Raw genomic sequence first — 26,114 nt, 5'->3', positions numbered from 1 at the left:
TGTTTTTGGGATGTGGGAGGAAACCGGAGTAACCAGAGAAAACCCACACAGACACAGGGAGAACAAGCAAACTCCACATAAGCGAGGCCAGATTTGAACCTGGGTCCTCAGAACTGTGAGGCAGATGTGCTAACCAGTTGTCTACCATCTACCGGTTGGGACGTTGTGTAAAAAGTAAAGAAAATCAGAAAACAATGTTTTTTTGTTTTGTTTTGTTTTTACAAATATTCTCTCATTTTGAATTTGATGCATGCAACACATTCCAAAAACGCTGCGACATGGCCCAAAAGACTGGGAAAGTCGAGGAATTAAAACAAAACAAACAAACAAAAACACCTGTTTGGACATAAAGTTCAAAAGTCAGCATCTGTGATGGTATGGGGGTGTGTTAGTGCCCATGGCATGGGTAGGTTGCACATCTGTGAATGCACCATTAATGCTGAAAGGTACTGTACATACAGGTTTTACTCGGTATTAATTGTCAGTTAGTATTTTTATACATTGTGAAGCGACGACATAATAGCCAGCCTCCTCATCATGACTGATGCTTTTTTTCCAAATCGACCAGTAAGCGATTTATTTTTAAGGGTAATGTTCTAAGATAAGTTTGAAGTTAAATGAAAGGGTTTTGGGATCATGGTTTGGGGTATACTGTATTTACGGTTATTTACGGTTACGGTTATTAAAATGGGCAATTAGGATTATTGTGGCTTGGCATAACGGTTGGAAATCATTGGTCTATAGCTGTATGTGGCCGGTAATGTGGCCTGTATGTGGCCTGTAATGTGGCCTGTAATTGACTAGGCTTCAATTTCAATTAACCCGTTAGAAACAGTTTCTCAATGTGTCAATGGATTTGCAGCGATCAACACAATTGTCTTTTAAACTATACTGTATATATTATACACACTATGCACACCATATAAAATAATGCAATAATATAGCAATTTAACCACTTGTTTGGACCACAGGAAACATTCCAAATGTTTTCTTACTTTTACCTTATCCTGTTCAGTGCCAGAGCTGGAGCCAATTCAGGCTGACATCGGGCAAAAGGCAGAACACACCCTGGACTGGTTGCCAGTCCATCACTGAGCACATACAGTATAGGGACAGGCAACCATTCACACCGTGACTGAGTGGGAACTGAGCCAGTGCTGCCTGCACGTCGGACGATCTATCCACTACACCTCCAGTGACTCATCAGAAAGCTATTGTAAATTCAACTTGTATGAAGGGAATCAAAGTCATACACTTGGACGTCAGTATTTAATGAGTATGTCAAAGCATCTCAACATCACCTTGGGCAATCTCCTCTCTGATCTTAATCTCATGTGTGATTGTGAGAGATGTCCTTGTCTTGAAGAGACTGGCAGGCTTTCTTTCTTTACCAGTTTATGAGAATCACTGCTTGATGGAATGCAATATTTTTTCCTCTTGTGGGGTGTATTAAAAAGAAAACTGCAAGACCATAGTAGCATAGGAAGTAGTTTTGATTACATGTATTTGATGACAATTAGGACTCTTAAATCTAATATTGTTAACCCTGGTCACACCAAATAGTTTTTAAAATTCTATGGGAGTAAATAAATGCTAACATGGGATACGTTATATTTCAGTACATCTGAAACAGTACACCAGGACACTAACACAATTGTAACCTTTCATTCAGACAAGGCTTGTTGCATGAACTGGTGAAGCCTGCTCGGATGAGAGGCGAAACTTCTTCTAAGACAAACAGAACAGTGCAGTTGCAATCGACTCAATGCCCTGAGAAAGACTGTATGCATTGTATGATTTGTATGTGGATAAAAAGACTCGAATTAGACTATGTCGATCAAATGTGATATGATCATACTGGTCCACAGAATAAGTTACTTGAGCTGGTATTCATGTGACCACAACTCTGTACTATATAACCATATCCTTACAGGATGGTATTTAAACCAAAGCACGCCCTTAAAAAAGTGGTGACTCATTTATTTCCCAGTAATAAAATCAGGTTTCAGATGTCCCACAAACATAGCTGAGCCAGTATCAATCAGAATTCTGTTGATTACCTAAATTGACTACTAATTTGGCCGGATTTGGCTCAACCTCTGCAATCCAATGGTTTAGACTCTATTTATAGTGAACCCCCAGCTATTCACAATGTTTTGTCTGAAACCTAACTAAAGCTATTCCTTGCTAAACTCACCTATTCACACTTTTTAACACCACAAGATGCTCCCAAAATGCCCTGCTACTTCTAAGTCGTCATGGAGTAGCATTGGGCTCCAGCTGATAGTTAGATATATAGATTAACATTTTTAGAAGGGTTCAGGGGGTTAAATTGCTTGTGTATTTTTGCTATTCATGTCAGGGCTTGGTGCCTAACCCACAATACACAATTCCATTCCAAATATGTGCATCCAAGCAATAAAAAGTCACTTTTCAATAATATTCCTTTTAAATCCATCCATCCTTCCATCCATTACTTACAAGACGACGGAACGGACAAAAAAATTAAATAAATAAATGTACCTAAGCACAATTATTGATATTCAGACTACTGACAGTCATCAAAATAAATATAAGCCATTTTTCAATTGTTGATAAAAGGCTCGTTAAAACGAGCTCGCACATCGCTGGTCTTTCGTCAGACTACGACGACAAATTCACAGCAATGGACTTCAATGTACTGCATTTGATGAACGAGTAGACAGAATTATTAGACAGCTCAGTCACATTCATAGGCTACGTGATGTACTGTGACGTTTGCTTTCCATCGCTGTAGTCTACATTGGGTTATTACTCGTGTGTTTGCATAAAGTAAAACAATGTCAGACGAGGGTATTGACAGCTAATGGCTTTACAACGATGAAATACTACATTCCATGAGTGAACATATAGTGGGTACGGAAAGTATTCAGACCCCCTTAAATTTGTCACTGTTATATTGCAGCCATTTTCTAAAATAATTTCAGTTAATTTTTCTTCTTCAGTAATGTACCCCATATTACATACAAAATGGAATTAATGAAATTTTTGTAGATTTATTATGAAAGAAAAACTGAAATATCACACAGCCATGAGTATTCAAATTCTGATTCTGATTCTGATGCTGATGCTGCCACCTCCATGCTTCACTGTTGTGACTGTATTGGACAGGTGATGAGCAATGCCTGGCTTTCTCCACACATACCGCTTAGAGATTAAGGCCAAAAAGTTCTATCTTGGTCTCATCAGACCAGAGAATCGTATTTCTCACCATCTTGGAGTCCTTCAAGGTTTTTTTTTTTAACAAACTCCATGCAGGCTTTCATGTGTTTTGCACTGAGGAGAGGCTTCCGTCGGGCCACTCTGCCATGAATCCCCGACTGGTGGAGGGCTGCAGTGATGGTTGACTTTCTAGAACTTTCTCCCATCTCCCGACTGCATCTCTGGAGCTCAGCCACGGTGATCTTTGGGTTCTTCTTTACCTCTGTCACCAAGGCTTTTTACCCCGATTGCTCAGTTTGGCCGGACGGCACAGGCCTAGGAAGGGTTCTGGTCATCCCAAACGTCTTCCATTTAAGGATTATGGAGGCTACTGTGCTCTTAGGAACCTTAAGTGCAGCAGAAATATGGGGTGCTGTGTATACATTACTGAGGGGAAAAAAATTTACTTAAATGATTTTAGCAAATGGCTGTAATATAACAAAGAATGAAACATTTAAGGGAGTCTAAATACTTTCCGTACCCACTGTAGATTCACTCATGTAATGCAGTATTTCATCGTCATAAACCTGTTACTGTCAATACCCTCGTCTGACATTGTTGTACTTTATGTAAACCCGAGTAATAACCAGACGCATTTTCTTCCGCAGAGACAACTACAAGACAACCACTTCTACAACAGCGCGCAGCTCTACAAAAATTCCTTTTAGAGGAATACAGAACAAAAAGGACATGAGAGCTTTTTGGCTCAGTCTCATGTCTTTTACACTTTTCCAGCTAAAATACAGATACTGTTTTTAAATTTGTTGTTTATGCTCTAAATGTTATGTTGTCATACATATTCCATGTGTTTGATACATTTCCTATTTGTTATACATATTTTAAAATTTCTTCCGAGCATGTTTTTTCCCTGTGGCCCTTGACAATATTAATGTCTTTTCCTGCTCGTTATGTTTTCGTTTCTACCTGTTCTCGTCAGCCCTCTACCTTTTGTCAACCAATCAGCTCCATCTAGCCACTTGTGGCTTGTCCAGGTGCTCCTCGTTGTCTCGTCAATTTGTTTCCTGTATTTTCACGACTATAGGGTGCACCGTATTAAAAGGCGCAGCCTCAGTTATGGGGTCTATTTATGTATTTAACACATACATATGGGGCACCGTACTATTGGGCGCAGGCATGGTAAAACATACGCTAGCTTAAAACATACGGCAGGATGCATGCACGCTAAAACAATGTTTTTAAAAAGGCAGCAGGCGCAAAACTGAATTTGGTTGTACTTTATTGAAGAATTGAACAATGTACTCCTGATTTTGATCAATCTTCATCCACAAATCCATCAAAGTCCTCATCTTCTGTATCCGAAATGAACAGCTGGGAAAGTTCTCCAACAAGCACGCCAGGTTCCCTCTCGTCATTGTCAGGGTCAGTCTCGATGCTGGGGGATTGTTCAGCAATGATGCCGGCTTTTGCGAACGCTCTGACAACAGTCAAAGCACATACATTAGCCCAAGGCATCCACAATCCATTTACATATGGTGGCGTAACTCGCCCGGCGTTGCCTCCCAGTCTTAGTTGCACTTGTTTTTACACAGCGGCTGTAAGATGGGCACGCATGGAGTCACAGCTCAACAGGGACGGTGACGCAAAAAAGAACCTCTGGTCTCTTTACGTACACCTCAGTCAGCCACTCTCTCATTTTCTCCTCATCCATCGAGCCCTTTATATTGGCCTTAACGATGACTTCGGCTGGAAGCTTTTCTTGAGGCAGCGTCTTCCTCTTAAAAATCACCATAGGTGGCAGTTTCTGTCCATTACCATGACAACCAAGCACAACAGCAAAAACTGACTTCTCGTGCCCCGTTGTGCGTATCGCTACCGTGGTGGTCCCCTTCTTCTCTACAGTGTGGTTCACCGGGATGTCGTCCATGTTGGTGATGTGGTTGGGCTGGATGCATTTGTTGGCAATTTTTTTACTGCAGTAGGAGTGGAAGATGGCCAGCTTTTCCTTGTAATCCGCTGGAAGTTGCTGCGCCACGGTAGTCCTTGCCCAGATGGATGGCGTCGTTACATTAAACGAAAGCACCAAGACGGACCTCCTTGAAAATGTTTGATTTTCAATTCTTCTGCAAGCATTATTTCCCTCAGTCAAATGGTGAGTGTAGAGACGCTTCTCCCGGGTGTTCTTTGCTCATTAATCCATTGCTCGAGTTGGTCTTCCAACTCAGGCCACCTCGCCCTGTTTCCGCGGAAACTCAGCTTCGTCTTCTTGACTTGGCGAAGCTCGTTTTCCTGCTTCCTCCACTTGCGAACCATGGATTCGTTGATCTTGAATTCTCTCGCAGCTGCTCGATTCCCATATTCCGCCGCGTAACTAATAGCTTGCAGTTTAAACTGTGCTTCGTAAGCTTGTCTCTTCATAGGTGCCATTTTCAGGGGTCCTTGGCCAAACTGATGCACATATGCACTATATATATGCACTATATACCTACTGGGGGCGTCTTTACCGTCGTCTGTCACACGCACCCTTCCCCCTTTACGTCCGCATGCTGTCCTCAGTCACGTCCGCCTTCCTCTATATTAGCAGCGTGTCGGGAGGAAATGCTCCCAGTCAGTCAAGCGGAGCGCTCATTAATGTCACACAACAACAGATTTACAGATTTTAGAACTCGGTGGAAACATAACGCGCGCCGCATTATAAGTAGCCCCGTCCATTTTGGAGACAATTTAATACTTTTAAGTGCGCCTTATGGTCGTGAAAATACGGTATATTTAGTTCCCTGCTTTCTTTCAGTCTGTGTTGTTGCATTGTTGTTGGTTGGTTCATTTCCTCCGACTTCTGCTTCTTCTGTCTAGCTTCCCGGTTTTTTTTTTGTTTTTTTTTACACGTTTACGCCAAGTGTTTCTTTGGTTACTGATTTTTGGCTCTTATTTAAGTTAGTATTTAGATTTTTCCATGTGCCTTGGCTTCCTGTTGTTGTAAATAAATCATTCTTTATAATCCCTGCACTCCTACCTGGTGTCCGTGCTTACCTGGACTTGGGTCCTCCACCTTATTGTCCCCAAAACTGTGAAAACCCAAACTTCACAATTGGTCTCAAATGAGAGCACTCAAAGTCTAAGTCTGGAAGTGTGACTGAATCTCATTTTATGGCTGCAGGATTGTGTAACATCAATTGTGCTGCCACGGGAGCAACATTTAACCCACCTTTCGTAGTTAGTTGTTGAAACATATTTCTTGTAAATTATATAAATCACACTAAAGATTCTAATAAGGTATAATGAAAATTTGCCAGTCGCAAATTGGTGCGAATCAATTTCCATCCATCCATCCATTTTCTGAGCCGCTTCTCCTCACTAGGGTCGTGGGCGTGCTGGAGCCTATCCCAGCTGTCATCGGGCAGGAGGCAGGGTACGCCCTGAACTGGTTGCCAGCCAATCGCAGGGCACATACAAACAAACAACCATTCGCACTCACAGTCACACCTACGGGCAATTTAGAGTCTCCAATTAATGCATGTTTTTGGGATGTGGGAGGAAACCGGAGTGCCAGGAGAAAACCCACGCAGGCACGGGGAGAACATGCAAACTCCACACAGGCGGAGCCGGGGATTGAACCCTGGTCCTCAGAACTGTGAGGCTGACGCTCTAACCAGTCGTCCACCGTGCCGCCGAATCAATTTAACAAGTCAAATACAAACTCTTTAGGTATTGGAACATGAAAACAAGATTAAACTGAATATGTCACGCTCTGCAATTCAGAAGTGGCCCAAATGAACAGAGAAGAGTTTAGATTGGTAGAGGTGAAGATTCTGAAGTGGCAATTTGACTGATGTACATTGGTGGAGGGGGACTGGGTGACTGAGGAAATCTGAAATTAGATGAATATGCAGGTGAGTGAAGAGGGAAAGGGCAGAAATTACATCCCTCCATCCCTTTTCAGAACTGATTATCCTCACTGGGGTCTCGGGTGTGCTGGAGTCTAACCCAGCTGACTTTGGGCGAGAGGCGTTGTACACCATGAACTGGTCGCCAGCCAATCGCAGGGCACATATAAACCATTCACATTAATAAAGTTAATGTCCTTGTCCAAACTGACTGAGTCAATGTTCCTATAGTATAGCAGGGAAATGAAAGTAACCTTGCAAAGAATGAATGGGCAAATAAGAGAAAAATGTGCTAAAATAAATGTCCCTGTGTTCATTTGTTTTTGTCATGAACAGTTTGTATTCTTTGTATGTTAGAATACAGCTTGTGCAAAAGGAATACAAAGTCAACTTTCCCCATCTTGTCAAAATATATCACGTTCTTTGCCCAAAAGAGAAAAAAATGTTGTTATGATGGTGGATACTAGTGTACTTGGGTTTTGTATAAATGTATCCCAAGGAATACTCTTTCGGGTTTTTCATTCAAGATTTCACGATTCATTACAATAAACAGATTTGCCATTAAATTCAAGAAATAGATGTCTTTCCTTGATGTATTGTACTCAAGATGGCTCTGTGTTTTTGTTTATTTTGTTCACAGCTCTAATGACTATTGATATGACATCTCCCACTCTCTGCATGTGGTGGATCATTTTTCTTACGATGCTCTACCCTTTGAAAGAGCCAATGTGATAATGTCACACATATTGATGGGCTCTCAGCAGGAAAGCTGTGGCGATTAGATAGCTAGGTAGAAGGAGGGAAAGGACGGAAATAAAAAGATGCAGCTAGGGCTGTAAAGTTAATTATCAGGCCACAAGTCATTGGCCTAAAAATCAGATTGAAGGAGAGAGGAGGGTAAAGGGACACAGAGTTCATATTGTTAAGAGGAAAACTGTGGCTATAATTCACTTTCTTCTCTCCAGGGGAATAATTTTCCCACTTCCTGCAATTTAAGGATTTTGCTTCCACACTAAGCCCATTTGAATGTTTGTTCCTGTTGACTTTTATAGCACGTACTCACAACTCAATGGCCCTATTCTGTATTATAAATCCGTCATTACTGGAAGCAATTGTTTTCTGTTTTCTTCACAGCTGTTTCCCCTTGCCCAAGGCTCCTTCCCTCAACAACACTGTGATGCACACAGATAAAAGGCTAGTCTATTGGGCGCAGATGTCCCTCAAGGTCAATGAAGTAAAATGCTTTTGAAATAAATAGTGACTGGCAAAAAAATTAGAGGCCTTCGCTGACCAATATTCTGGAGAGAATTATGAGGATGCCTATTACCTGGAGGTCATGCTCATGCACCTGCCCTTTTACCCTGAACAAAAAAGTGCCCTCTTTGCTGTAACCCATTTTTTCTTCATTCATAAATATTTAAAAGAAAAATTACCATCTCTGTCTTGAAATTTACCCAAAGTGTTTTGAAATCTGACGAGCATTTATTTTAGTCCTTAGGAGAATGATACGTAGACTCCCGCCTTGTCCCCACAACCCTTCTCCTCCTTCCAAAAACCTTTTGTTTGAACAGGGGCGTGTTGACTTTTTACTGGATATCCGCGGTAGACAGCCTTAACCTCCTTGGTTCATAGTTTTATTATCGACAGTGTTGATTATGGTAACAGAAATAAATATGTTTGTACTTAAGTTCAAGATGAAACCAAGTAAATGAGATGGCTTTTGTGGCTTGTGAACATTGCTTGGGACATAACAGACCCACATTCCAGTGATAAAATGCCATCCCTAATCTTCCACGATGCATTTGCAGTTGTACCTTGAATTAAAAAGAAGACTACACCTCTATGCACAAATGTTTTGGAAATGCTTTAGTACGAGAGGAACACTTAAAAGTTTGGTTTTATACACTTTGTATGTATTGAACATTCAGGTCAGAATTAATGTTGTTCTGCTGCAACTCAATTACTCTATGCCTTCAGGTAAGGTAATGTCAATTAGGAATAATATTCTTCCTGTCTAACTTGAGGAAACAGTCTCTTCTACCCCAGGTAAGACATTTAGTACAATTAGATTGTGTGACTGCACAGATTACCAAATATGCATATATATATTTTATAGCTGATTTGCAGATTTTCCTGATCCCAGGATTGTCACGTTCTCGTCTATCCTCAGTTTCTCTTCAGCTCACCTATGCACAAAGCACCTCCACGTTCGGTGTATGGTGGCTTGTTAACTTGGTTGTGGCGTGGAACGGAATGCAGCCAAACAAGAAGTGACCTGATTGGAGAACAAGGATGTATGTAACAAATGTATCCTGCCCGATGTCGTATTCTGTAGAGCGGGTTTCCCAGACGGCAAGAAATATTTTCCAGAGCAATACTAAATTGGGCGGCACGGTGCACGACTGGATAGCACATCTGCCTCACAGTTCTGAGGTCTCGGGTTCTAATCCCGCCTCCCTGTGTGGCGTTTGCTTGTGCCTGCTTGGGTTTTCTCTGGGTAATTTGGTTTCCTCCCACATTCCCAAAACATGCATGGTAGGTTAATTGAAGACTAAATTGTCCATAGGTGTGACTCTGAGTGCGAATGGTTGTTTGTTTTTACAGTATGTTCCCTCTGATAGACTGGCAACCAGTTGAGGCAGGTGTACCCCGCCTCTCGCCAGAAGTCACCTGAGGTAGGCGTGAGCACAACCGCGACACTAGTGAGGATAAGCGCTTCAGAAAATGGATGGATGGAAGTCTAAATCGATGACATCGCCATTCCACAACACTCCCGCTCCCGGTCCCTTCGTAAAACATCATATCCGGTTGCCCGCAAAGTCAGGCCTTCAAAGTGAAAGCATACTAGTCAAATAACACGAAACACAAAGTCCGGTTGACCTCAGAAAAGCAGGACCAGTTTATTTAATGTCGCAGCCCACAGTACAACCAAACAAATAAAAAATCAAATTAAAGATTTCATTTCAAAGAATTTCATTTCATTTCAAAGAAAGATTTCAAATCAAAGAATCAAAAAATCTCATCAAATCAAATCAACTACTCAGTGGGGTCAACAGAAGAAAATACACATTCCGCAGGAGCCAAATCAGAGTCCTGATCTCAACTCAACTGAGATGCTGTGATATGACATCCCAAGAACATCGCTGAACTGAGTTTTGTAAAGAGGAAGGGTCCAAAATTCCCCCTGACTGTTGTACAGGTCAAATCTGCAAGTACAGGAAATAACTGGTTGAGATTGCTTACAAGAGGGTCAACTAGTTATTAAATCCAAAGGTTCACATACTGGCGGCACGGTGGACAACTGGTTAGAGCGTCTGCCTTACAGTTCTGAGGACTAGGGTTCAATCCTAGGTCCCGCCTGTGAGGAGTTGCATGGTAGATTAATTGAAGTCTCTAAATTGCCCTTAGGTGCGAATGGTTGTTTGTTTATGTGTGCCCTGCAATTGGCTGGCAACCAGTTCAGGATGTACCCCACTTCCTGCCTGATGATAGCTGGGATAAGCTCCAGCACGCCCGTGACCCTTGTGAGGATAAGCGGCTTGGAAAATGGATGGTTCACATACTTTTTCCATGCTAGATTGTGACGTTTCCATGTTGTTTTAAGTAAAGAAAAAAAAATGGAAACAAATAATTGTTTGTTTGGCATGAGTTTGAGAAAACTGTGTTTGTTGTTGTGGCTTTGATTAAGTTCAGATCACATATTATGACCAATGTATGCAGGAATCCAAGTCATTCCAAAGATTTCACATTCTTTTTCATGCAGCTGTGTATCCTCATGTGTGTATGGTCAAATGGTTTACCATGATTTGGTGGAAGCATGTTCCTGCCTTGTTGTTGCAAAGAGTTGACAAAACAGTTTCCTAATGTATTTAAATGTGTTTAAAACTATATTAAACTGTTCCTGTATGACGTACAATTTTTTTCAGGTGCAGTTTGCCAACATTTTAAATATAGATTAAAAACAGTAAGACTTTCATTTGAGTACATATTGTTTAAAATATGAACTTTTTTTCACAATGTAAAATATTTCTGCTCAGGTTGATTTATATATAATTAACACTAAATGTCATCTGTCGTGCTTATAGAACATTTCTCACAGTTGATGCTCAAGATACAAAAAGAGTGTTACAGGGAGATTGATGGATGGAAAAAGATGCGGTAGAGGACGATGACAGATGAAAAGATGTGTGGATGCAGACAAAGAGGACGAGGGCATAAAGCAGAGGGAACGCACCAGGGAGATCAGGGGAAGAAAGAGAAAATTGACATATAGCCCTCTCCACAGGGACGCAGATACTGACTGTAATATGTTCTCAGTAAGAGGGCTATAGTTGATATTGGTGGTGGCCCGATGACTTTTGCTTGGCGCTGTTTTCACATGAATCAAATAAAAAACATTTATCCTCCATTCCAAAAGAACAGATGTTGAACAGGTAGATGCAGGACCACAGCAGCTATTGATGACAGAACATCTTTGAGAGTTGTAGAGAAGGCCACAAAACAACTCCTGTATTAGTGACACTAGCAACAATCTCCAGAGAGTAGGAGTGAAGGTATCTAAATATACCGTTTAAAGACAATTTCATGAACAATGGCACAGAGACTCCAGAAGATGCAAACCATTCATCATCAAAAGAAGAAAAGGAAGACCAGGCTGGAATTTAAAAAAAATGTTTTCTTTAAAATGCCGCGCAAGTTCGGCGAGATCACTAAATATGTTTTTTTATAAGCTGGAAAGAGATTTGGTCGAGTCAAACCAAGGAGAGTTTAATCCAAGGAGAGTGAAATATTTTCTCCTGTTTCCTCTTTAATATTCCATTCAGTTATAAAGTGATAGTAAATAATTTGTCTATATGTGTCCTGAGACTGGCCAGCGAGTCCAGGGTGTAAAAAAAATAATAATGCACTACACTTTTATATAGCCCTTTTCTAGGCACTCAAAAACACTTTACAATTGCATGCATTATTCACGCCTCCCTCTGGCAGTGGTAAACTACTTGTGCAGAATAGCAGTATAGAAAATAAATGGTTGGGTTCCGTAGTTTATGTCAAATATGGTGTTAGGTGACGAGTCCCATCACACTAAAATAACTCCAGGATGTCCACACCAAAATGCAAAGGAACATGTGCTTGTTTTCTCAAATGATCATCCTGTCTCCACTGAGCTAATATGGAATTTGTTGTGTGTGATAGCTTAGTGCCTGGGGACACTTCTCTGATTCTGGAAAGTACTGCCAAGAAGGCACCACAGGCAGTTGGTCCATACATTAATCCAGTCATCTATTTTCTATATTGCTATATCTATATATATCTATATATCTATCTATATATATATATATATATATATACATACATATATATATATATATATATATATATATATATATATATATATATATATACATACATATATATATATATATACTCTATTATCTGATTAGGGGCAAATACTGGACTAGGGGTTTGAACTACTTCTGATTTTTTTGTAGTCGACTTTAAGGTGATGATAGCCGAGTGACCATTGACTATTCGATGATGTAATTTTTATTTTTCTCAACATTAGGGATGTACCCATCCAACTTTTTCACTTCCGATCCGAGATCGATATTGCAGCCTTGAGTTTTGGCCGATACCGACATCGGTCTGATTCGATATCAACAATAATCATACATAATTTACTTATTTTGTAGTATGAAAAGGCTTGACCAAGTGACACAGTATTACCCAAATAGAGAATAATAATCAACTTCCGTAGGTATGAGGAAAAACTGACCCATTTATTATTAACCAATGGGTTACATGAAATAACTGCTGTGCACATCTTTGGCCTCTGAGCGGCAGTGTGGTGCACACAGTAATACACACTTGGAGCAGCGGAAATTTAGCCACGATCTAATATTGTTAATATAACTAATTTTTCACAGTTTGAAGACTATATGCCAAGAGAGCATTGTTACATTGTTCGTATGCGTTTATACAGCATTTATGTAGCAATATTAATTTTTTTGAGCGATATAAGTGATATTAGAGTTTGATGCAAATTTTTTTTGTTAGATCGTGAATGGTGTTTTTCATTCATTGTGTGTTTAAGCTCGCGATTTTTGTGAACAAAAATGAAGAAAGAAACGAAATCTCCGATGTATTTGAACATTCCATAGGTGTAATTCTTTTGTTAGTTTAGTTTTACATTGGACTTCAACTGGAACGTCAATAAACAACTTTAAGCAAGCAACATTCATTCTTACTCCTTTCTGCTATGGTAGCACCTTAGCAACCTGTTGTGATCACCTACAATCTGTATGCCGTCCGGGCGCTGTTGAATAGAAGTGTTGGCGCATGGAATGGACTGCCTGTATAAGAATGCTAAAATCAGAGATTTTTATCCAGTCCGATCTGATCCTCGTTTTTGCTGACATGGAACTGATATCCGAGCTAAAAAAATCGGATTGGGACACCCCTAGCCACCCGCTGTCCATGCTCCATAGTCTCACTCACTCACACACTCTCTGGCTGCTGTCCTGATTCCTGAAGGCACACACCCCAATTCCCCGACCCATTCAACCAATTACTTTTAGATACCTTCAAGGTACAGTCGGAATTTGTACAACTCCAACAACAATTTTTGTAACGCAATTACAGGGTCCTTACCTGCTACAGTATTTAAAAATTAGGGTTGGGCATTGAGAATTGAAAACGTCTTGGGACCGGGAACAACGTTCCAGTTCTCCCGGAATCGTTCAAATTAAAAAAATTCGGTTCCCAGTTTCGATCCCTGCAGTCCACTGACTCCGAAGAAGTGCCGAAAACCAACGAAGAAGAAAGCGCTTGTGCCGTTGGGAACAAGCGCTTTCTATATAGATTATATTGTGCCAAGGAGCCTTTCACAATGTGTAGAAGTCTGACGTGCTCCCTCCCACTCCGAGCCTCAGCCTAAACTGCGCGGAGCTTCATTGAAGTCAACTCTCAGACAATTGGGTGAGTGAAACAATAAAATACATCCTTGCCAACATTGAGCCAGCTAACAAAGTAAACGGTTGGTTGCACTTTTGCACTGATGGTTTGTAGCGTTTATTTTAGTCTATGACCTCAACAGACAAAGTCTTTGTAATTTTAACCAAGAGTTAGTCAGGGCTAGACAGCAACACTTTTCTGAAGTCATCAGTAAGAACTTCAACAATACTCTCACTCTGTTTGCTGTGGTTGCCAAGCTCACAACCCCCCCGAATCAGATAGCTCCAGAACTCCTAACAGCAGACAAATGCAATGAATTTGCTTGTTATTTTAGTGAAAAAATCAGGTTAAATATTAGCGCAAAATGATAAAATGATACTACATCTGAAGCCACCCAGGAAAAACTCTATTACCATGTCAGAATTTGATACAGTTGACCAAAAATCTGTAGAGAAAACAGTTCAGCAGCTGATACCATCAACAAGCTGTCTTGATTCAATACTGTCTGACTTATTCAAAGCTATTGTGAAGTCTGTGCGAGCTGATTTGCAGCAAATAATCGATTGCTCACTTCAGTCAGGCGAGTTTCCTAAAGCTCTTAAAGTAGCTGCCATTAAGCCTCTGCTAAAAAATAGAATGCTGGATGCTTCCATGTTAGCAAGGTATAGACCCATCTCAAATCTCCCTTTCATAGCCAAGATTGTTTAATCAACTCAGCAATTTCTTGAACTTAAATGGTCATTTTTATAAATTTCAATCAGGTTTCCGAACTCATCACAGTACAGAATCTGCTCTCATCAAAGTGCTAAATGACATATGGTTGAATACTGACCCGGGAAAGGTGTCAATTCTCGTCTTGTTGGACCTCAGTGCGGTTTTTGATACGGTAAATCATAATATACTGCTGAAGAGGTTGGAAACGTGGGTAGGACTAAATGGAACAGTCCTTAAATGGTTCAGGTCCTATTTGTAGGAAAGGAGTTATTTTGTAACCATTGGAAGTGTTCAATCTCATCGAATGGCAATGACCAAAGGGGTCCCTCAGGGGTCAGTTCTTGGACCCCTCCTGTTCAGCCTGTATATGCTACCCATCCATCCATCCATCCATCCATTGTCTTTACCACTTATCCTCACTAGGATTGCGGGCTCCTGGAGCCTATCACAGCCATCTTTGGGCAGGAGGCGGGGTACATCCTGAACCGGTCGCCAGCCAGTCGCAGGGCACATAGAAACAAACAATCATTCGCACTCACATTAGCACCTATGGTCAATTTAGAGTCCTCAATCAACCCACCATGCATGTTTTTGGGATATGGGAGGAAACCGGAGTGCCCGGAGAAAGCCCACCCAGGCACGAGGAGAACATGCAAACTCCACACAGGCGGGGCCGGGAATTGAACCCCGGTCCTCAGAACTGTGATGCAGATGTGCTAACCAGTCACATAATGTGCATGCAGAGACAAAGGACCGGGTGTCATCTTCCATGGTGGCCACCAGAAGCGTTGATGGAGGAAGGCCAATGTTCTGCGGATTCCAGGGTGACAGGTATGTCGCGATGAATGGGCCCACTGTAGCACCTGGGGGTGAACCGAATCAGGGACAAACAGGGAGTTCCGGGGACCCCCACCAGGATCAGCTTTTTCTTCCTGAGCCTCCTTTACCAGCGTTTCTATTTTTAATGTGATTGAGCCCAGAAAGCAACAGGGAGACAAGATGGGATCTGGATCATTCTTGACACTCTCCAAGGCGAACTGGCGGGACAGGGCATCCGCCATGGTGTTCTGGGCCCCTGGGCGGTAGGACAAGGTAAAGCTGAACCGGTCAACAAAAAATGCCCATCTGGCTTGACGGGAGCTCAGCCTCTTAGCAGAGCGGATGTATTCCACATTCTTGTGGTCAGTCCACACGATGAATGGGTGTTCGGCGCCTTCCAGGAAATGCCGCCATTCCTCCAACACCATCTTCACCACCAAGAGCTCCCGGTCTCCGATTCCATAATTTTTCTCCGCCTGAGGCAACTTGCGAGAAAAGAAGGTGCAAGGGTGGACCTTACCAATCGTAAAGGCCAGTGTGGGGGTAGAGAGGTGTCATGGTGTTTGCTGAATACTGGAGCTAGGTCATGGTAAATTGAGGGGACACATGATAGGTCAGGTGATTTACTCAGACTTTGGCCACTTGGGGGCACCACAGCAGATCGCAAGCCGTTCTCATGAGGTGATCTTGGGCACGGTCCAGTCGATGCTGGGGTTATGGAGCCTTAGCCAAGGCAAGCCAAGCACGATTGGAACTTGAAGGCAAGGGAAAACATGAAAACTTAAAGTCTCAAGATGGTTACCTGATAGCTTGAGGGAAACAGGAGCAGTCTTGCTGGATATTGGCGATCAGCCGCCCATCAAGGGCAGTGGCATTTTTGGGAGTGGTCAGAGCCTGTAGATGAATTCCCATCTGTTTAACTAGGCTGTGGTCAGTGAGATTCTCGTCAGCTCCAGAGTGTACTAGGGGTAAAACGGGCAGAGACAGCTCATTCCAGTAGATGGTAGCAGAGATCTGAAAACGGACAGAAGAGGAGGAACTTGCATTCTGATTCACCAACTCCTCCTTTATTGGAGTCTGCCAGTTTGATGGACGTGTGGGGCAGCTGCCGACATAGTGGCCCGCCTCTCCACAATACAAGCACAGTTCCCCTGCGTGTTTTCTCCAAATCTGAGAGTTTTGTTCGGCCAAGTTGCATGGCTTCACCGATCTCGGGAAGCGGGGCTGGTGACAAAGTCTGTGGCTCAAAAGGAGGATTTGAGAGTGGAGCGCTGCGGAAAAGGAAGTGGGGTAGGCGGAGTCTGTGACCTCGAGTTGTGTTCCCTCCGGCGCTCACTGAGACGACAATCCAGTCTGATAGAAAGATCAATCACCTGATCTATGGAGTTTGGCTCATCCCTGGAGGCCAACTCGTCTTTAAGAGACTCATTTAGAGCCCCCCGAAAAACTTCTTGTAGTGCCTCATCATTAAAGTTACTCTCGGCAGCGAGAGTCCAAAAAGTGATCGCAAATTCAGCTACACTGCGAGAGCCCTGTCGGAGTGACATCAGCTGTTTAGTGGCCTCCCTCCCGCGTACCGGATGGTCAAAAATCTTCATCTCTGTGGAAAAAGAAAAGTATTACACGCAGGCGGCTGACCATTTCTCCCATTCCGCCGTGGCCCACCAAAGCGCTGTACCCCGGAGACACCCGATGAGGTAGGCAATTTTAACATTGTCGGTGGAGTACGAATGCGGTTGCTGTTCAAACACAAGTGAACACTGGACCAAGAAAACGTGGCAAAACCCTAGATTGCCGTCGTAAGGGGCTGGTGCTGGTACGTATGGTTCACGCATTACGTGGGTGAGGGGGGCAGTGGGAGTGGTGGATGCTGCAGCAGGTTGCTGTTCGCAAGGTTGGAGTGAGGCGAATTTATTTTGGAGGGATGTGAGAGCTTGTGAAAAGACACGTGCCTTTTCAATCAGCAGGGTGAGGGCTAGGCAGTGTTGTCTGTCCGGTAACTGTTTGGCGAAGGGGATCCGTCTCCGCTGGGTCCATAACAAGGCCAGACTATGCTGTCAGGATTCAGGTTGCAAGTTGGACCCAGATGCAGAGAGGACAGGGAGGTGAGTTTGTGAACAAAAGTTCATTGTAGCTTGGAAGCGTACAAAGGAACTCTGAGAACTAAATCCGGGATTGGGAGGTTTCCAACGGAGGGAGCAAGGGCAGATGAATGAGGTAGAGATAAACTCACGAGGTCTTCGGGAGCAAAAAATAGGCAAGGTAGCTAGGCTCCGAACCCGACATAGAGCGTTGATAGTCTGGCGACAAGTTGGAGTCCCACAGCGTATTAAGAGCAGTCAGGCGTAATTAGGATGACAAGGTGCAGCTGCTAGACTCCAACACGTCAACCCTGCAAATCACTCATGACACACACACACACATATACACACGGGCTGGACTCAGGGTGCTGAAACAGTAGCCCTGACAATTTCCGTCTATGCTGCGGTCAAATTCGGTCAAATTCAAAAGATCCCCAACCCTAATAAGAACATCATAAAGTAAAAAAAAATAATTAATCAAGGAGGAGGGAAGGATTTTCAATAATGTATTGTGGCAAACCATGATTTGTGTTACGTGGATTGATGCCAAAGTTTATATGATCTGAGTGTCGTTGAGACCCTGAAGGTATCTGTGAGTCCTTTCCTGCGTATATTTAGTGGACGTGAGATGAAAAGCCAGTTGGATGTTCTTTTCATTAACCATTTGCGCCTGAGTGCTACTTTTCTGTGTGGAGCCACCACCTCTTTCGCAAATGTGCCATGATAAAGGCAGCACGACTATTCGGTTCAACCCCTACACTTGGACCGATTGGCACTCAATCACAGGGCAAGAGACATCGTTTCACACATTTACAACTGAACTTGCCTGTAAAAGTTAGGTGAGAGAACCACTTCACAAAAGCGACTCACTCCATTTATATTGAGTGGATATAAGAAAAAGGTTTGCACACCCCTATTAAACCACCAGGTTTTTCTGATGTAAAGAAAATGAAACCACAATAAACCATTGCATTTTTTATATATACAGTATGCGCATTACAGAACAAAAGGCTCGCTCTCTCAACTGCGCTAATCGGTGCATTTTGGATTTGGACTTAAAAGCAACCAGCATCAATTGGCAGACCTTATCTGTGAAGAACATCTGGTTTAACCAGATGAAAAGAAAGATTTGTGTTACCTGCATCAAATTCCAGAGAGACCAACAGCGGGGAAATAAACATAGCAGCCCTGCAAGGTTAGGGCCTGTCACAACCAAATAAAAACCGAGCGTATATCTAACATCCCTCTTAAATTACTTGGGAAAGCAATTGTAACACAACACAAACTCTAAAAAAAACTTGCTCGAAGATTTCAGTCAAGTCTTTGAATAGCTTCATCTCACATTGAAAATCCTTGTAAGTAGACTTTACTTGGAAAAAAAAAAGTACTGTAGTAACTCGTTGCCTTAAAATGTTGAAGTTACAAAACATAGAACATTTAAGTTCATTGTTCTACAAACAGTGTTACAGTAACTGAAGATACTTAATTTAAACAATCATTCCCACCTGTTTATTTAACTCAGATTATTCAGCACTGGTTAATAATTACCTCAGATAAAGCAAATGTGATTGCATTATCTTGGCCATCACATCGTGTTACACAAGCTATGGAGATTTGCTGCTATTTGCACTTAATAATTTAGTCTTAGTATAGTTTTTAAATTATTTTTCTTTTCTTTTTTTTTTTTTTTTAAATTATTATTATTCTTGATCACACAAACTTGGTTTTGCACCCCAATTGCATTGTGTATGTATGCATCATACAAGGACAATAAATGCTTTCTATTCTATGAGAGTCTGCTTTGAAGTGGACAAAAAATCATTTTCTTTACTTCCATTTGGTGATATCAATAATACAAAACATCTCCATGAATTCATTTAGCAATGTATCTTGATGAAAGTAATCAGCTAGGCAAATTCCAAGTGAGTCTTGAAAAATGCAGGACTTCCTCCTGTTTTTATATTAAATCCATGTGAAACTGTATGAATTAACACAAAAAAACATTGTAGTTTTGACATTTTTTTCTAACCTTACTTGTTTTACATAAACAAATCTACCACATTACTAAAAAAATCTAACATTTTTGCCCTTAACCTATACAGATGTCACACAAAAGAGAACCTAATGAATAGTTGTGTGATTTCCTAGCTAGATGATTGGTAGTGGTGTAGATGTGTACGTGCAATGTCATTTTTGTTGTAAATTGGTGCTCTATAGAGAAATAAAGTATCTTTTGCTGAGGACCACACAACATGCATGCATGTACGCAGACACAGACACACACACACACACACACACAAATCTTGTAATGGCGGTGTTGTCATACTGAGAAGAACTGCTGTGGGGTATCGGCGTCCAGTGCAGAAATCATGCATGCTAGGTTAATTGACGACTCTAAATTGTCCGTAGGTGTGTATGTGAGTGCGAATGGTTGTTTGTTTCTATGTGCCCTGCGATTGGCTGGCGACCATTTCAGGGTGTACCCCGCCTCTCGCCCGCAATTAGCTGGGATAGGCTCCAGCATACCCTTGAGCCTAGTGAGGCTAAAATGGATGGATGGAAGATTAAGACATGCAATAAAGTCAAATATAGAATGAACCATGTAGCTTTCTTAAAATATATTTAAGCACAGTGCTAAACTGTGCATAATGTTACAGTGGCTTACAATACAAGATAATATGCGTATTATTATAATGATTATGCATTTTAGGAATTAAACCTCTGCCCCGTTTTGATGGAGATTTTGGCCTACTACATTACTGTATTTGAAAGTTGGCCATAATGGTGGTAATTGGAGTGCTAAATATTTTTTCGGTGGTACTAAAAAGGTTCGCGAATTAGGATACTATGCCATTCACATCGTCACTGCGTGGGAACCGAACACACGCTGCATGTAACAAGTGAACCGCTACACCTTGGAGTGATTTATCACTAAATACAATTAGCATTCCCAAGAGCTACAGACAAACTGAAAATTAAGAAGAAAACTGGGAGGGAGACAGTTGCTGGAACAAGAGCGCGCGTGCATGTGTGTGTGTGTGTGTGTGTAATTACTCAGCTGCTTAATCCTCAAAATCCTGTTAAAATTGTTGCTGGCTCCTATAAGTCTGTTCTTTTAATTCTCATGTGTTTGCTTTAGAAAAACTGGCCATCAATTGCGCATATACTGCTAAATAGTGTTTATTGCAAGGGCTCTATGCCACACAAGTCAGAGGCCCGTGGAGACAGTATTGTGTAACAGTACACACACACACAAAGCCAAAAACAATTAAATTATGTAGGTTCAGACGAATATGGCAACCTTCGAGAGCACAAGGCATCAAAAGAGAACTTGAAAATAATAAAATATGTGGTTTACATGCATGCTCCTTTATGCGCCTTCCCCATTTCTCATTATTAGTTCCACATTTGACTTGTCATAGTTCTTCTGCATCTGCTCTGGACTTTGTGTCGCGCTTGCTGCAACGATTTCGAGTCGCATGTGTTGGGCAGATGTTTTTGTTTTATTTGTCTGCATGAATTTAGTTTGCTTGTTCCTGCTCAGTCTGTTTATGTCCATGTGTTTTATATTGTCTCTATGATTTCTTACCAGCACCATTCTATATATAAACATAAGAAGAAAATAACATTATAGCCATCCACTCGTTTTCTGTACCACTTACCCTCACTTTGGTCACAGGGGAGCAGGATCCTACAGATTTGTAAATCAGTAGTTGGGCTATGGTAACTATTCAAGAACAAACAGAAAACATTATTAATGTCTTATTCTTAGAATATGAGATAAGCGCTGTGTTTGTTGAAGAGCGTCATTCCATTATGACTGAAAGCACTGGAAAAACAATTAACAAAAGAAGAGAGGACTTGTCAGAAGAAATAGCTTGATGATGTCATTCAATGTTTTTTTTTTCTTTTTTCCTCAAGTTGGCTAAATAAGATTTAGTAAAAGGGTTGTTTAGAGAAAACTTTAAAGCATATTGATACTATTTAAAATATGTTTATGATTTTAAAAAAAAGACTGTATTTAACAATTGCAAGGAAGTCATCAACAAAATCATGCACAACTTATTTTAGCTGTTATATTTGATATGTAAGTGAGTTATTAGGAGGGAGGGAGCTGTATAGCTGTAGCTGTATAGCTAGCTGTATAGCTGTATAGCTGTATAGCTGTATAGCTAGTTATAGCTATACAGCTACGGTTATATTTTGTCTCGGGACGGTAATTTACACAACAAAGGGATGTTTCTGTATTTTGGTCATGGATTGAAATTTCATGAGGTCAAAAAATGACCTCCAATTCTGGAATGACCTTTCGCTTGGTACATTGTGGCTGACTCCAGAAAAGTCAGCAAGTTTTATTGCAGGCGGGGCTGAAGCCCCCTTTTTTTTTTTTTTTTAAATTATTATTATTTATTTATTTTATTTTTTTTCCATGTGTAAATGCTCCCCTCTAGTGGTTCACTAAAGTTGATTGTGGGAAAACAAGCAAACAAACAAACAAACAAATCAAAAGAAATGTAATTCATGTTTATTGTTTGAATTCACCAAAACTTTTTCTGCATAACTACATCCAACGGCATTCTACGTCACTCCGTGACATCACAGCAAGTAGACATGGCAAAAAAAAGGCGGAAGAAACAACTAGACTGAATCTGTTCATCCCAGAGTCCATTTTAAATAAATGCATTTCGCCACAACCTGTGTCAAGCACAAACGTTGCACATCAACTCATCATCAGCATAGCATCAATTTTTCTTCTTAAAAAGGTTGTGTAAAAGACCACTTCCTCTTCTATATGAATTAAATCAAACTAAATGAACAAAGGCATGGCAATGGTATCGCTTCAACTTGGAGTTGAAAACACAAGGTGATTGATTTCAAATATTCCTCGAGTTGCCTTTGCTTATTTGATTCAGTTTTTACAATTCCAGTGGTACTTTTTAAGTTTGAATGATTCAAAGCAAAAATAAATAAATAAATAAATAGCCTCAATCAAAAATGCTCTTAGTAAGAAACAAATTGATCGCCATCTTAAACTGTATGCATAGGCCAACAATGTTACACTAACTTTGTCAACACTGTCACTGTAATTAAGTGTATATCGGATGTGTTTTGTGTGGAAACACCGGAAATCTGATTATTTATTGTTATGATTATGTTTCATGATAATAGATGCCTAATGCCACGGTTGTGCATTTAATATATGGGAAAACTGTACATACGTAATACAATTTCCTTTCGAAACTGAATGCTATATGGCAGCATTTTTGCACTGATTCTTTCAGGCTTTTCAAAAAGTGCTAATTTCCTGTATAACTATTTAATAAGTTTATCTCTTCTATACTAGCTCTATCTAGTGGACATTCGGATCCCTTGCCTTGTCACCTGCCATCTAATGTAGTCTCTTTTGATGGTCTTTTGGTATTTGATGACAAAACGTCGTACATATTGGCTGTTTTATTTCGAAGAAACTATGGCTATTATCTCCTTTGGTGACAATTCGGCTGATTCGGAACTCTTTGAAGTACAGAGTACTCAGGATTGCGGTTCTTCTCAGAGACAGCAAGAGTCGATATTTAGACTGTGACATTCTTGTACAAATGATTGCAATATGTTGACTTGTATGGCTATAACAGCTTTGCCTGAACAGGAGGAATGCAGTGAGGAGAAACATTACAAGCCTATTCTCCTCTATGCTAGTCAGAACTCAACACCTTGTGTACCATCATTTTTTTTTTTTTTTTTTTATAATGTAATATAATATGTGGTCTTTTAATTGACACTTGAGCAAACAATAGGATGAGATGTTGAAATGTGTACATCCTTCACAGAGTCAAGGAGTTTCACTGAAGAAGTCCATCATAAATGCAAGTGAAAGAAACCAATCATTCGAACAATGCCAAGAAAAATCTCCCCAACGCTACTTACATAAATCTCTTCAATAAATCATCTGCTATATACAGGAGTACATTGAAATGGTACATATACAGCTTGTGCAGTACCAGAAGGTAACTTGAACAGCAGTACAACTTAGTGCAATGACGAATTACCCAGCCAACCGGTCCCCCCTTTTCAGACCAAAATAAGAAAAAAATTCAAACGTCCTTACACAGTAGACATATTTCAAGTAAATGTTTTTTTTTTTTTTTCCTCCTTTTTTTTCCTCCTTTTTTTCCTCCGCTTGTGTTTTGATATCATGGTGGCAGGTCTTTACTTCAAAGCTGACTCACATGGTAAATGTTTTGTCGTTGCGGTAGCGAAGATTTGAGTTTGTATCCAGGTTCGGCTGGTTGTTAAAAGACAAAACTTCATAAGCAAATGACAGACAGAGCATTGTGATCATAATTCATGTTATCGTTGTTCAGTCGGAGAAAGGAAAAACAATGCAACTTTCTGTACAGAAATGTGGACCACAAAGCTGCCGTTGTTCTATTTTAAATATTTTTTTTTGTTTTTTTTTTGCCTTGAAATACACATTTTTACAGTAATCAATGCACAAATGTAAAGACAAAAGCACATATCTAAAACCAAAAATTGAGACAGATCAAGACAATTATTATTTTTTTCCTATTTTTCTTTTGAGTTCTCTCACTTAAGTTTAAAATACACAATACCAGTGGCAGAAGGTTCACAAAGACATTTAGACTCATTTAAAAAAAGAAAAAGAAAAAAGAAACAAACACAGTTTTATTTCAGCCCGGTTTTCCTGGGTTCATGGTGGACTTCAGGGTCAAGCCCGAGATGCTCCAGACGAGTGTGGGTCAGTTCACTAGCGGATTGGGCTACTGGTGTTGCCCGGTCCACGACTGGACCGACGATGTAGCGGCACGATTGTGCTGTGTCGTGCTGGGCAGGTGACTGTCACACTGCGTCTGTTGTGAGAGGCACTGCTTCACGCCGTTCACGCTCCATATACGTAGTGGTGTGAGGGGATTTTTGCTGTACAGTGTTCACCACACAGGAGGCAGCCTATTTCAGTCGCGAGCCACGGTGGGCCCTGTGAGGTCAGGGGCTCAGGGGGCAGACTAATACGGCTGCAGATCTGTGACCAGGTGAGGGGGCATATGGGGCGGATCGGTTTATCGCCAAGGCTAGATGATAAAGGCCTCTTGGCTGCAGGTCCGGCAAGCAGAGCTAGGCAGTTGCGTAAAGGGAGCGATGGGACGTGGTGGGTGGGGGTCCACTGGTGAAGAACAAATTCAGACAGGATCCAGAAAGAGAGGGAGAGAGAAAGAGCATCTTTCCAACCAAACAGACACCTGCAACCGAGACAGTGGCAATATCAGTCACGTGCGTGTGTTTTCAGTCAACATTATTCTCCGAACATAAAAGAAACGTTCAGCATAAACTGTAGTTCCTAATTGGATGTTTGTCCAGCAGCATGAGATACACTCTACTTCTGAATTCTCATGATTATGATCTTCTCAATTGTTGTTGTAATACACATTGGGATCACAAAACTAAATTGTGCTTGATGTAACTATTATTTTCCACAGCAATATATGAATGACGATAACATTTAATGCACGTTATTAAAAGTCAGTTGTTAACAGATTTAAATTCATGATTGTATTTGCGAATAATCAAAACTTTTTGGGACTCATGTTTATGGACAAATAATGAGAAGGCGTTAAACCATTTGGAAAAGATGAAGTCTTTAATCTAAAATGGATGATTTAATATATCTGATGAAACAAACAAACGATGACGATTATCAGACAATGTACAGTACAATTAAATCAATTAGTGTAAATCGTGGTCTAAACGCAACGCAAAAATGTCTTCATACCTAATACGGTATAAGGTAGTTTGCATAAAGTAGCTGCTAAAGTGGCCCGTAATGGCAGCCATTTGTCTCAGTTGGAGGACCTCTCTCTCTCTCGCACCCTAGCTAAGACTGATCGGACATAAAAAAATAATAAAAAAAGAAAAACGACTAATCAGACATTTACATCGTGACATTATTACCCTGACAAGACACTCCGAATGTGAGCACATGGTTCCATCAATCACAAGAAAAGTACACAACACGGTGGTGAGCATTCAGATAAATAACACTGAGCGTCTACAAATTGATTTTCTCAGTCGGGCAAACGTGACAGCGGCGACACGATCATACTCACAGAGCTACCGATTGTTTCCATGTGGGGATGAGGAGGGTGTGGGGGCTTCAGCAGATGGTTTCGAGGTGTCGTGAGCTCTGCTGGGGGGGGGACGGGGCAGAAAAAAAAAGGGCTTAATTCACTGGGCTCACCATGCATCGGAACGCACGATGAAGCAAAAATGTGTCTCACCGGCGGGTCATTCCACTGCCGTGGAAGATCTTCTGGCTCAGGTGGGTAGGACATCCAGGATGGACTACGGTACGAGGACGGAGGCGACATGACGAAGTAGTCAGAGTAACCTGGGTGGTTGGCTGATATAGCGTACACTGCTGTTATTGGGTTTCCTGTGGCAGAGAAACATGGCG

At 41.2% G+C, this 26,114-nt stretch overlaps 1 protein-coding gene across 3 annotated transcripts in view; it reads right to left on the bottom strand.

Moving 5' to 3' along the window:
- Positions 1 to 22,150: 22,150 nt before the first annotated feature.
- Positions 22,151 to 26,114, bottom strand: part of kiaa1549la (KIAA1549-like a) — a 144,718-nt gene continuing 140,754 nt past the window's right edge. For 2 of the 3 annotated variants that reach the window (XM_061677360.1, XM_061677362.1), the window contains 3 exons: positions 25,939 to 26,093; positions 25,768 to 25,847; positions 22,151 to 24,903 (listed from right to left, as the gene is read on the bottom strand). In XM_061677360.1, coding sequence (XP_061533344.1) covers positions 25,815 to 25,847; positions 25,939 to 26,093 — 188 coding nt within the window. In that variant the 3' untranslated portion in view covers positions 22,151 to 24,903; positions 25,768 to 25,814. The remainder of the gene's footprint in view (positions 24,904 to 25,767; positions 25,848 to 25,938; positions 26,094 to 26,114) is intronic. The other variant, XM_061677361.1, reaches the window with a different exon arrangement.

The sequence above is a fragment of the Phycodurus eques genome, chromosome 5, assembly GCF_024500275.1.
Source record: "Phycodurus eques isolate BA_2022a chromosome 5, UOR_Pequ_1.1, whole genome shotgun sequence".
Taxonomy (NCBI): domain Eukaryota; kingdom Metazoa; phylum Chordata; class Actinopteri; order Syngnathiformes; family Syngnathidae; genus Phycodurus; species Phycodurus eques.
The sequence above is the reverse complement of the archived record's forward strand: the minus strand, read 5'-3'. Positions and strand labels throughout refer to the sequence as shown.